A 12,950-nucleotide genomic window follows, 5' to 3' on the forward strand; every position below is an offset into this window, starting at 1 on the left:
GCAGGCAAGTTTGTTAGAGCTGTTGGGAAGAGTTTAATTTGGCAGAGGAATGGGAACTGAAGGGACTCAGGATAGGATGGATGGTGAAAAACAAAGATAACGTGCAGTCAGACTGTCAGAAAGGGTAGGCAAACGATAGGACAAAATTGTAGCCAGCAGGGTGAGTACCAGTGCATTAGGAATGCAGAATCAACAAAGGGTAGCAAATACAGTACTCAAACCTCAAATTTATCGGGTTTTGGCCCGATAAATTGACTGTACTCTTCTCCTAGATGCTGCCTGGCCTGCTGAGTTCCTCCAGAATTTTGTGTGTGTCACTCAAAATATTATATCTCAGTGTACAGAGTTTAAGAAATAAGGTGGATGATCTTGTTGCACTTTTACAGATTGTTGGGTATGATGTTGTGGCCATCACAGAATCATGGCTGTATGGTTGGAGTTGGGAGCTGAATATCCAGGGTTACACATTGTATCAGAGGTATAAGAAGGTAGGCAGAGAGGGTGATATGGCTCTGTGGGTAAAGAGTGGCATCAAATCATTAGAAAGATGTGATGTAGGATCGGAAGATGTTGAATCCTTGTGGGTTGAGTTAAGAAACTGCAAGGGCAAAAGGACCCTGATGGCAGTTATATATAGGCATCCAAGCAGCTGGGATGTGGACTACAGATTACAATGGGAAGAAGAAAAGGTATGTCAAAAGGGCAACGTTATGATTATCATGAGAAATTTTAACATGCAGCTATTTGGGAAAATGAAATTGGTAATGAATCCCAAGAGAGTGAATTTGTTGAATGCCTTTGAGATTAATTTTTAGAGCAGTTAAACCTACTAGAGGATAAACTATACTGAATTGGGGGTTATGTAATGAACCGGAGGTGATCAGGGGGCTTAAGATAAAGGAACTCTTAGGAGACAGTCTTCATAATATGATTGAGTTTAACTTGAAACTTGATAGGGAGGGATAAAGTCTAGCATAGCAGTATTTCAGTGGAGTTAAGGAAATTACAGTGGTTTGAGAGAGGAGTTGCCCAAAATAAATTGGAAGGAGATGCTTGCAGGGATGACAGCAGAGCAGCAATGGCTTGAGTTTCTGGGAAAAATGAGGAAGATACAGGAAAGATGTATTCTAAAGGCAAAGAAATTATCAAATGGCAGAATAGTACAACCATGGCTGACAAGAGACTGAAATGCTTGAGCAAATAGACATTAAAAAAGAGGATGTACTGAAGCTTTTGAAACGCATTAAGTTAGATTAAGTCACCAGGGCCTGATGAGATATACCCCAGGCTACTGTGGGATGTGAGGGAGGAGATTGCTGAGCCTCTGGAGATGATCTTTGCTTCATCAATAGAGATGGGAGAAGTACCAGAGGATAGGCACCCTTGTTCAAGAAAAAGAGTAGAGATAGCTCAGGAAATTATAGACCAGTGACTCTTACTTCATTGGTGGGCAAGTTGTTGGAGAAGATACTGAGAGGCCGGATTTATGAACATTCAGAGAGGCATAATATGATTAAGGATAGTCAGAATGGCTTTGTCAAAGGCAGGCCATGCCTTATGAGCCTGATTGAATTCTTTGAGGAGGTAACAAAACACATTGATGAAGATAGTGCAGTAGATGTAGTGTACAGGTATATGGATTTCAGTAGAGCATTTGATAAGGTTCCCCATGTAAGGCACATTCAGAAAGTAAGGAGGCCTGGGTTCCAAGGAGACCTTGCTTTGTGGATCCAGAATTGGTTTGCCCACAGAAGGCAAAGGTTTGTAGATGGTTTGTATTCTGTATGGCGGTCGGTCACCAGTGGTACTCTGCAGAGATCTGTTCTGGGTCCCCTCCTTTTTGTGATTTTTATAAATGACCTGGATGAAGAAATAGAAGGGTGGGTTAGTAGGTTTGCTGATGACACAAAGGTTGGGGATGTTATGGATGATCTAGGGGGTTGCCAGAGGTTACAGCAGGACATTGAAAGGATGCAGAACTGGTTTGAGAAGTGGCAGATGGAGTTCAACCCAGATAAGTTTGAAGTGGTTCACTGTGGTAGATCAATTTTGAAGACAGAATATGGTATTAATGGTAATACACAGTATTGAGATCTTGAGGTCTGTGTCCATAGGACACTCAAAGCTACTGCACAAGTTGACAGTGTTGCTAAGAAGGCCTATCGTATGTTGGCCTTCATCAACCGTGGGATTGAGTTCAAGTGCAGTGAGGTTAATGTTACAGCTATATAAGACCTTGGTCAGATCCCACTTGGCATACTGTGTTCAGTTCTGGTCACCTCACTACAGGAAGGATGTGAATACTATAGAAAGAGCACAAAGGAGATTTATAAGGATGTTGCCTGGATTGGACAATGTGCCTTGCGACAATAAGTTGAGTGAACTTGGCCTTTTCTCCTTGGAGCAAAGGGGGATGAGAAGTGACCTAATGGAGGTGTATAAGATGATGAGAGACATTGATTGTGTGGATAGTCAGAGGCTTTTTCCCAGAGCTGATATGGCTAACACATGGGGACATAGTTTTAAGATGCTTGGAAGCAGGTACAGAAGTGATGTCAGGAGTAAGTTTTTCACACAGAGAGCGGTGGGCGTGTGGAATATAATGCTGGTAACAGTGGTGGGGAGGTGATACAATAGGGTCTTTTAAGAGACTCTTAAGTACATGGAGCTTAGAAAAAATAGAGGGCTATGCGGTAGGGTAATTCTAGGCAGGTTTTATAGTAGGTTACATGGTTGGCACAACATTGTGGGCTGAAAGGCCTGAAATCTGCCGTAGATTTCTAAGTTCTAGGATTGGGAAGCTTTTAAAAACCTACAGAAGGCAACTAAAAGATGAAATGTGAAAGCAAGCTAGCAAACAATATCAAGGTGGATAGAAAAATCTTTTTCAAGACATATAAATAATAAAAGAGCGATGAGAGTAAATAAGAGACCACTAGAAAGTGAGGCTGGAGAAATAATAGCAAAGGATAAGGAGATGGCAGATGAACAAAATGAGTATTTTGTATCAGTCTTCACTGTGGAAGACACTAGCAGTGTGCCAGATGTTGAAGGGTGTGAGGGAAGAAAAGTGAGTACAGTTACTAATACAAGGGAGAAGGTGCTGAAAGACCTAAAGATACATAAGTCACCCAGACCAGATGAACTGCACCCTCGGGTTTTGAAATAATTAGTGGTAGAGATTGTGGAGGCATTAGTATTCATTGGATTCTAGCATGGTTCCAGAGGACTGGAAAATTGCCAATGTCACTTCACTCCTTATGAAAGGGGGGAGTCAGCAGAAAGGAAATTATAGACCAGTTAGCCTGACCTCAGTGGTTGCGAAGATGTTTGAGTCAATTGTTAAGGATGAGATTATGGAGTACTTGGTGACACAGGACAAGATAGGAAAAAGTCAGCATGGTTTCCTTAAGGGAAAATCTTGCCTGATGAACCTGTTGGAATTCTTTGAGATTACAAGTAGGATAGGTAAAGGGGATGCAGTGGATGTTATCTATTTGGACTATCAGAAGGCCTTTGACAAGATGCCACACATGAGGCTGCTGACCAAGTTAAGAGCCCATGGTATTGCAGGAAAGTTACTGGCATGGTTTGAGCAGTGGCTGATTGGTGGGAATAAAATGCTCCTTTTCTGGTTAGCTGCCTGTGACTAGAGGTGTTCCACGGGGGTTATTGTTGGGACTGCTTCTTTTAATGCCGTATATCAATGATTTAAATGTTGGATTAGATGGCTTTGTTGCCAAATTTGCAGATGATACAAAGATTGGTGAAGGGGCAGGTAGTGTTGAGGAAACTGAAACGTTGCAGAAGAACTTGGACAGATTAGGAGAATGGGGTAGAAAGTGTCAAATGAAATACAATGTTGAAAAATGCATGGTCATGCCCTTTGGTAGAAAAAATAAATATGCAGACTATTTTCTAAATGGGGAGAAAATTCAAATATCTGAGATGCAAAGTGTCTAGGGAATCCTTGCGCAGAACACCTTAAAGGTTAACTTGCAGGTAGAGCCGATGGTGAGGAAGACAAATGCACTGTTAGCATTCATTTCAAGAGGTCTAGAATATACATGCAGGGGTGTGATGCAGAGGCTTTATAAGGCACTGGTGAGTCCTCACCTTAAATATTGTGAACAGTCTTGGGCTCCTTATCTAAGAAAAGATGTGCTGATATTGGAGAGGGTTCAGAGGAGGTTCACAAGGATGATTCTAGGAATGAAAGGGTTATCATATGAGGAATGTTTGATGATTCTAGCCCTGTCCTGGCTTGAATGTTGAAAGGCCAAGACAGGGGATGTTTCTCATGGTGGGGGAGTCTAGGACAAGTCAGCCCAGCTTCAGGATAGAGGGGTGTTCATTTAAAACTGAGATGCTGAGAAATTTGTCCAGCCAATGGGTAGTGAATTTGTGGAATTTGTTACTAGGTCAGGTGTATTTAAGGCGGAGATTGATAGGCTCTTGATTGGCCACAGCATCAAAGGCTACAGAGAGAAGGTCAGGGAGTGGGGCTGAGGAAGGGAAAAGAAGGGATCAGCCATAATTGAATGTCAGAGCAGACATGATAGGCCAAATGGCCCAATTCTGCTCCTGTGTCTTATTGTCTTATTAACAAGGTATTTTTGCCCACAGAACTGCCGCTCACTTGATGTTTTTATTTTTTATTCTTTCTCTGTAAGATCTACAATATTTTGCATGAAAATGCCAAAGATCAGCAGTTTCTAAGATACTGAAACCATCCCATCGCTCATCAACAATCATTCCATGGTCCAAGTCACTTGGATAACTTTACTTCCCCATACTGATGTTCGGTCTGAACAACAACTGAACATCTTGATCGTGTGTTCATGCTCTATATGCTGTAATGCAACCAGTTAATACATTCTCCACCACACCATTATAGAAGCTTGTCAAAGTTTGCGAAGATTCAGGATGACGTCTAAGGAAGTAGAGGCACTGCTGTGCTTTCTTTGTAATTGCACAATAGCTGGGCTCAGGATAGATCTTCTGAAATTACATCAAGGAATTTAAAGTTGTTGACCCTCTCCACCTCTGATTCTCCCGACGAGGTCTGGCTCATGGGCCTCTGATTTCCTCCTTCTGAAGTCAATAATCTGCTCATTGGTCTTGCTGATGTTGAGTGAGAGATTGTTGTTGTGACATCTATCAGCCAGGTTTCAATCTCCCTCCAGTAAGCTGATTAGTCATAACCTTTGATATGGCCTAAGACTGTGGTGTTGTCAACAAACATAAAAATGGCATTGGAGCTGCACTTAGCTTCACAGTCATAAGTATACATATACAGATAGCATACTGTACCTATGGACATTTAGACAAAATATAAATGACCATCTTTTTTATTGTATCATTGTGGAAAATGAATTTTCTCTCAGGTTTAATGAACAAACTCTCCCTTACCTACCATGTGCATTAATGTGTGTGAGAGCCTGATAGTCTGTTGAAATGGTTAATGGCCAAAAAAACTGAAAGAAGTGATGTCTTACAATTGACAGAATGGGTCCTGAAGGGAACAGTTGCTTCATGGACAACAGTGAGAGTGAATGTAGACAGCTACTTGCCATGCCATGCTTCATGTAGAAACCAATTTACAGTAGTAGTAATTGTCATAGTCAAATACAATTCACAGGTAATTCAATTTGAATTTTGGAAGCATACACATCAGCATCTTCAAGGAGACCTTGTACATTCAGTGAACTCAAAACAGCTCTGACTGAAGATGTTTACTGAGAACTGTTAACCTGCACAAATCTTGCTTAATTTGGCAATTGTATCTTTCCTTCAATCTAAAACAGATATAAAACAATCTTTCCCAGTGTCCTCTGTATATTGTTCTCAAACTCAAACAATACATCTGATATCACAAGAACTGTGTGATGCAATCGACCAGAGGAACTGAGAAAACACTAGGGCACAATGAACCTTTGTTCCTGTCAGGACATCTGCTCTTTAATAGTGGCCATGAAGTGGTGCTGAAGCTCACCTCTTCTCCCCTGTTGAGTGCATCATGACCAGAAAACTTGTACTGGAAAAGTAAAATCAAATCATAATAATTTTTGAGGAAACTACTCTTACTACTATAATGGTGGTATTATGTCTCTCAATATTGTATTGTTCAGTTGCATCTAAATCATCTCCATTGAACACATTGGAGACAGGTTTTACATTAACCCACATGTTAGTTTTGCTAACCTTACATTAGGTTACAACTGAAATATTCAAGATAGGACAAACAGAGTGCTCTCTGACTATCTGTCAACCCTGCAGAGAGTTGTAGAATAGAAGAAAACTAGAACTAGAAACCTGATTTATCTAGAAGCAGGAAGGATGTGGAGGCCTTAGAAAGGGTCCAGAGGAGATTTACAAGGATGTTGCCTGGATTAGGGAGCATGCCTTATGAGAATAGGTTGAGTGAACTCGGCCTTTTCTCTTTGGAGTGATGGAGAATGAGAGGTGACCTGATAGAGGTGTATAAGATGATGCGAGGCATTGATCGTGTGGCTAGTCAGAGGCTTTTTCCCAGGGCTGAAATGGTTGCCACAAGGGGACAGAAGTTTAAAGTGCTGGGGAGTAGATACAGAGATGTCAGGGGTAAGTTTTATACTCATAGAGAGTGGTGAGTGCGTGGAATGGGCTGCTGGCAACAGTGGTGGAGGTGGATATGATAGGGTCTTTTAAGAGACTTCTGGATAGGTACATGCTTAGAAAAATAGAGGGCTATAAGTAAGCCTCACTAAAGGAAGGACGTGGAAACTATAGAAAAGGTGCAGAGGAAATTTACAAGGATGTTGCCTGGATTGGGGAGCATGCCTTATGAGAATAGGTTGAGTGAACTCGGCCTTTTCTCCTTGGAGTGGTGGAGGATGAGAGATGACCTGATAGAGGTGTATAAAATGATGAGAGGCATTGATCGTGTGGATAGTCAGAGGTTTTTTCCCAGGACTAAAATGATTAACATGAGAGGGCACAGTTTTAAGGTGCTTGGAAGTAGGTACAGAGGAGATGTCAGGAGTAATTTTTTTACGCAGAGAGTGGTGAGTGCATGGAATGGGCTGCCAGCAACGGTGGTGGAGGTGGATACGATAGGGTCTTTTAAGAGACTTCTGGATAGGTACATGGAGCTTAGAAAAATAGAGGGCTATAGGTAAGACTAGTAATTTCTGAGGTAGGGACATGTTCGGCACAGCCGTGTGGGCTGAAGGGCCTGTATTGTGCTGTAGGTTTTCTATGTTTCTATATTCATCATGCCAAAACATCTAAAATATACTAACTGGATAGTTTTTCCATGTATGGAAATAATTGTATATTTTTAAAATCAGAGATTTATCACATCTCTTACAATGTTGGGGTGATCCAATGCAATTTAGAGTTAATTAGGTATTACATTTTTGTAATCTAAGAAATGCATCAGTCAACTAACATTTAGTAAAGTGATGTAAAATGGTGCTCATGCTCATTGTCATATTACTACTCACTTCTTAATGATTTTTTTCTATCTAAGAGGACAAATTGGATTTCCACATTATCCATAGTGCTTCAGGTAATGGTTAAATTTTTGCTTACATTTCAGAACTGGACTTGAAATTACTCATCGTTTTATATTGTTAATATTTTCCAGGAAGAAGAACTAAGATCTCTCAAAAATGAACTCTCTGGTGTAAAGCAACAACTTAAAGAAGTGAATGATGAAAAGGTTTGCCAACATAGTAACCTTAATATATACTCCAATTGAGGAGTGGACGTGCTGATTTCAACAATATGTGTATATACATATTTGCTCTGTGCAAAACTATTCAAAATTCTCACTTACTTTGCTGATTTTTGTCAGTTTCTTTTTGCAATAAGCAAGTATTTTAAAAAGAGGTAGGTGGGATAACTTAATAAAATATAAAATATCTTTATTCCAACCCCAACCTGTCTACTTCTGCTGTTATATAAATTGGATGGTATTTACCAACCTATCTGCTGCTCATTGTGATGACAATAGAAATATCTTAACATTTGGCTATCTTTGACATAAAATTCAGAGGATGTATAAGATACATCTTCCATCATCCCATATAAAATCCCTCTCATGTCCAGGTAAATTGAGGCAAATCTTCCATCTCCCCCTCAGTCTCACTGTTTATTCTAGCTTTGGGTTAGCTGACATTTTCCAATGGAATTCTGGATTCCAGTACATTATTATGGCAGAATACACTTCAGTGATGTGTCTCAATTTTGACAGTCTGCTGCATTCACAGAGTAACTTTGACATCAGCTGAAGCACTACAAACAGGCTTTTTGGCTGTCAAGGCTGTCAGTGTTGAGGTAGGCTTGTGGATACCTCTGACAATAACATCAGGGGCTCATCAAAATTCAAAGAATGTGTTAGATATTAAAATGCAGTTAATTGACAGAGAAGCACACTTACTGACTGAAAAAATTCCATTAAATCTACCACTAATTTGAATGTGGTCAATAGACTTGTGACAGGTTTAACCTGGTGAAGGTTCAGAATGAATGGTGTAGATCTACAGCAGAACATTTTATTGAAGAATTAAAATCCACTTTATTGGATATCACACATCTTATTGCTTTTAGTATGGATGATCGACACAAAACGGAGCATAGTAAACATAAATAGATAATCAGAAGGGCAAAAGGAGGCCATGAGATGTCCTTTGTGAGTAGGATTAAAGTGTATCTCAAAGTATTTACATATTCTTTTAAAAAAAGGTTAACAAGGGAGAGGTAGAACCATTTCAAGGACAAAGGTAGGAAATTATCCCTGAAGCAAGAAGAAATTACAAGTCATTAAAAAAGTCAAGGAGAATGGTATGGAGGATAAGAAGATTGGGAAGAGGAAATCTTGATATTCCAGGGCATGTTGATATCAAGAGGAAGGAGCTGTTAGGTCTCTCAAAGAGAAATAAGGTGGATAAATCCAGCAAGGCCCAATAGGATTTATCTGAGGCTATTGAGATAAGCATGAAAACAGATTGCAGTGGCCTTGACAGATATTTGTATCCTCTTTAGCCACACATGATGTCCCAGAAGACTGGAAAATAACCAATGTTGTTCCTGTGTTTAAGAGGTGCAGTAGAAACAATCCCAGAAATTACAGGCTTTGTTCAGTGATAGGGAAATTATTGGAGAAGAATTTTAGGGATAAGATCTACTTATATCTGGAAAAGGTAGACTTATTGGGGTGATAAGCTAGGTTTTGTGCAAGGGAGTTATGTCTTACAAACTTGGTTGAGTTTTTTGAGGAAATGAGGAAGACGATTGATGAGGGCAGGGCAGTGCATGGTATATACATGGTGCTTAGTTAACCTTCCATTGAGGTCCTTCATGGTAAGCTGATCCAGAAGATTACAACACATGGGATCCATGGAAACTTGATAGATTTGATTCAAAATTAGCTCGGCCATAGAGGGCAAGGGGTAGAGGTGGAGGGGTGTTATTCTACCTGGAGGTCTGTGACCAGTAATATTTCACAAGGACCTTTGTTATATGCCAAAATATATAAATGATTTTATATATAAAATATATAAAAATACGATGGACTGATTAGACTTGGTGGTGTTGTGGATAGTGAAGAATGTTATCAAAGGTTCCAGCCGCATACAGACTAGTTGGAAATGTGGGCAAAGAAATGGCCTGTGGAATTTAATCCAAGTAACTGTGAGGAGTTGCACTTTAGGAGATAAATTGTAAGAGGAAAATATAAGGCTGTATCCTTGAGTATCAATTTTCAGAGGGATCTTGGGATGCAAGTCTATTGCTTTAAAAGTTGCTAGGGTGGTAAAGAAAGCATATAGCCTGCTTGTCTTCATTAATCATTTGCTGAGCATAAAAGTCTGGAAGTTATGCTGCAGCTGTATAAATATTTGGTAGGCCATGTTTGCCATTTGTGCGCAGTTCTGGTCATCACATTATGATAGGATATGGAGGCTGTGGAGTTGGGGCAGAAGAAGTTCACCAGGATGTTGCCTAGATTTGAAAGTATGATCTGTAAGGAGAGTTTGGACAAATTTCTGGAGCATTGGAGATTTAGAGGTAACCTACAGTGAAAATGTCACATACTTAAGGGGTCAGATGGAGAAAGTTTAAAGGAGATTTTTGTGGCAATTTTATTTTCTACACAGAGAGTGGTAGGTGCCTGGAATTTGTTGCCAGGAGAATTGGTCAAAGCAGATAAAGTGGCAAGGTTTATAGGGCATTTAGGTATACAGGCAAACAGGGCAATAAAGGATAAAGACCATGTATAGGCAGATGTGCAGTTTAAAATGGTGTTAGGTTTGATAGACATTGTGGCCCAAAATGTTGAGTCTTGATGAAGGACCTCAGCTGAAACTGTTGACTGTTTATTCCTCTCCATAGATGTTGCCTGACCTACTGAGTTTCTCCATTTTTTGTGTTCGCCTAAAGAGTCTGGCTTGTGTTGAACTGTTCTATATTCTCTGAATGATGGCACTGATCCATTTCTGTTCATTTAAAGTCTTCACAATTTAGGAAGCAAATCTTACTGTGGAAATGAGCTCAATCAGCAAATGTGATGCAGGGAAACTGATTTATCAAGGAAAACTTCAAAACACCAAGTTGCTCTTTGGTATAATAAGTACTTGTAATGTTTACATCCATAATAAAATATTTGAATACTGTTTAATGGGAATGTACTTTGATTGACATCTGAGACAACCTAGAAAGAACGAGGTACCAATAAGTTCAAAACTGCAGCGACCTTAATTGAAATTGATAAAGCTGTGTCATAGATCTGCTTTGAGGAATATACCTCAAATCCATAACTGCAGATACTGAAACTCTAAAGTAAAATATATATTGCTGAATATATAGGGTGAGAAGGGAATGAGATTAAAAGAGAATAAGATATGAAGAATCCCTACTTAATATATCCTTTGTTATTGCCAGTCATGATCGAACTGTGACCCTGACAGTGATGTCAGCATACTTTCTTGAAAGAAGGGTGTCCAAGTGATTAGTTCCTCTTTAAAGCAGTGTTTTGAAGTATGACACATAAATCTAGAAGCAGCTTCAGAAGTGAACTGCAAAATCTGTGTCCAGTATAAATAATTGTCTGTTTATTCTATCACTGTCTCATGATTTCAAGCACTTCTATCTGCTTACATTTTTAGGAAATCTGTTGCTCCCTATTATTTACTGCATTACTGAGTTTGTTTAATTAGCATACTTTTAATTAATGCCATGATATCAAGTTGAAATGACAAATATGTTCCCGCACCAACAAATAGCAAGCATTCCTGTGCGTGTTTAGTCTGAGAAGCGGCAGTTTATTCCCACTGACTATTGAACTTCACTGTGCTATTTTTCATTACAACTCAATCACTTCAAATTTGGTGACATCTGGTGCAGTATTTCACTAACCGCTCTCTAGAAGTAATCTGCACTATCTGTACCCTGAGTTAGTCAAAAGGATTCATTTTTAACAAATACATACAATCTTGCATCCATTAATCCATAATTTTCTAGTGTTATTCAGTTTTGTCACATATTATTGACTCTGAAACTTCTCAACTATTATCATCGTACTTGAATGGTATATTTTATTTGCCAGACTTATCCCTAAATAATTTTTGGTATACCTTATCCCTAAATGAGTGTTAATATATTTGCTCTCCTTCATCTCTCTCAGTCTGTCTTCAAATATAAGGCAGATTGGAAATTTGTAGAGAAACAAAGCAGTTTTCACCTTTATTTCACTCAAATAAGGATGTGTTCCAGACCAAGGGACTTTGTACTTGGATGATTGTCAAACTTTTAATTATATCTACTAACTTATTAGATAGGGAGTCCAGTGCAATATCCATCTTTGTTCCCTTGTCCCAATCTACCTCTCAATTAATACCTCTTGGGAGTCCTGACCTTGTAAAGCATATCTGTCAATCATCTTTTATTCCCAACCATTGACTATTTTTTTACTATTTTGGTATTTTTTAAATATTTATTTCAGTTCCATTTTATGTCAGTTGCCTACATTTTCTCATTCTTTTTCTTCTGTCTTTTAATTTTTTTGTTGATAGTTTTTGTACTTACTATACTCAACTTATGGTTAATAAAATTGCCTTTGTCTTTCTTTTCCCATCACATTGTATGTTCTGCAGCTTTGCAGATGAAATAGACACCAACTTTTGGTACCCTGCCTTTTCATGTTCTAGGATTGTGACTTATTCTACTCTTCAATGACTGGAGTTTGAGTTTGAGATATTAATGTTTAAGCTATAACTTGATTTGTTGGATCAAAAATGGTTCATAAATGATTCTGACATATGCATTTATTAATTACTAATTATTAATTTTTAAAGAATTTGCATTGCTTTCCTCTTTGTGTTACCACAATATAATCATAACTGCATATATTAGTTGTTCTAAGTGTAATTTTGTCAAATCCTGTCTGTTAAAATAACTTTTTAATTCAATGTGTAAAATATATATATTCACTACAGAATACATATGACATTTTGTCTGATGGAACTATTTTAAACTTCCTAGGAAACTTTTGCAAATCAAGTTACAACATTGAAGGGCACAGTCAAATCTTTAAAAGATGAATTAAAGAAGGTACCTGATTTGAAACTATTGACAAGACTTGTTTTATATATTGTAGAAGCTGTTATTTAAAGATTGCATTCTGATATACACTGGAATTCCAACTCCCCTCAGATAAAATCAAAGAAAATATTACAAATAAATAAAAATTGTGCCTTATCATTCATAGATAAGAAAGCTAAATATTTTGTTTCTGATTCTCACATAGATCAATGATCCTTTTAAGAGGTAGATATTCACAATTGATTTTTTTAAAAACTAGGTGTTTGTTCAATAAAAGGGATGTTAATATTTTCATATTGTAAGATGAAGAGTAATTTAGATGAAAATTTGATGTATAATCAACTGAGGAGCACATAACTAGAAGC

At 38.5% G+C, this 12,950-nt stretch overlaps 1 protein-coding gene across 1 annotated transcript in view; it reads left to right on the plus strand.

Annotated features, from left to right (window-relative positions):
* Nucleotides 1–12,654, plus strand: part of sycp1 (synaptonemal complex protein 1) — a 223,131-nt gene extending 210,477 nt beyond the window's left edge. Inside the window, exons 28-29 of the mRNA XM_059971481.1 lie at nucleotides 7,631–7,705; nucleotides 12,526–12,654. Of these exons, the coding sequence (XP_059827464.1) occupies nucleotides 7,631–7,705; nucleotides 12,526–12,654 (204 nt within the window). The remainder of the gene's footprint in view (nucleotides 1–7,630; nucleotides 7,706–12,525) is intronic.
* Nucleotides 12,655–12,950: the final 296 nt, after the last annotated feature.

This window comes from Hypanus sabinus, chromosome 6 (assembly GCF_030144855.1).
Source record: "Hypanus sabinus isolate sHypSab1 chromosome 6, sHypSab1.hap1, whole genome shotgun sequence".
Classification (NCBI taxonomy): domain Eukaryota; kingdom Metazoa; phylum Chordata; class Chondrichthyes; order Myliobatiformes; family Dasyatidae; genus Hypanus; species Hypanus sabinus.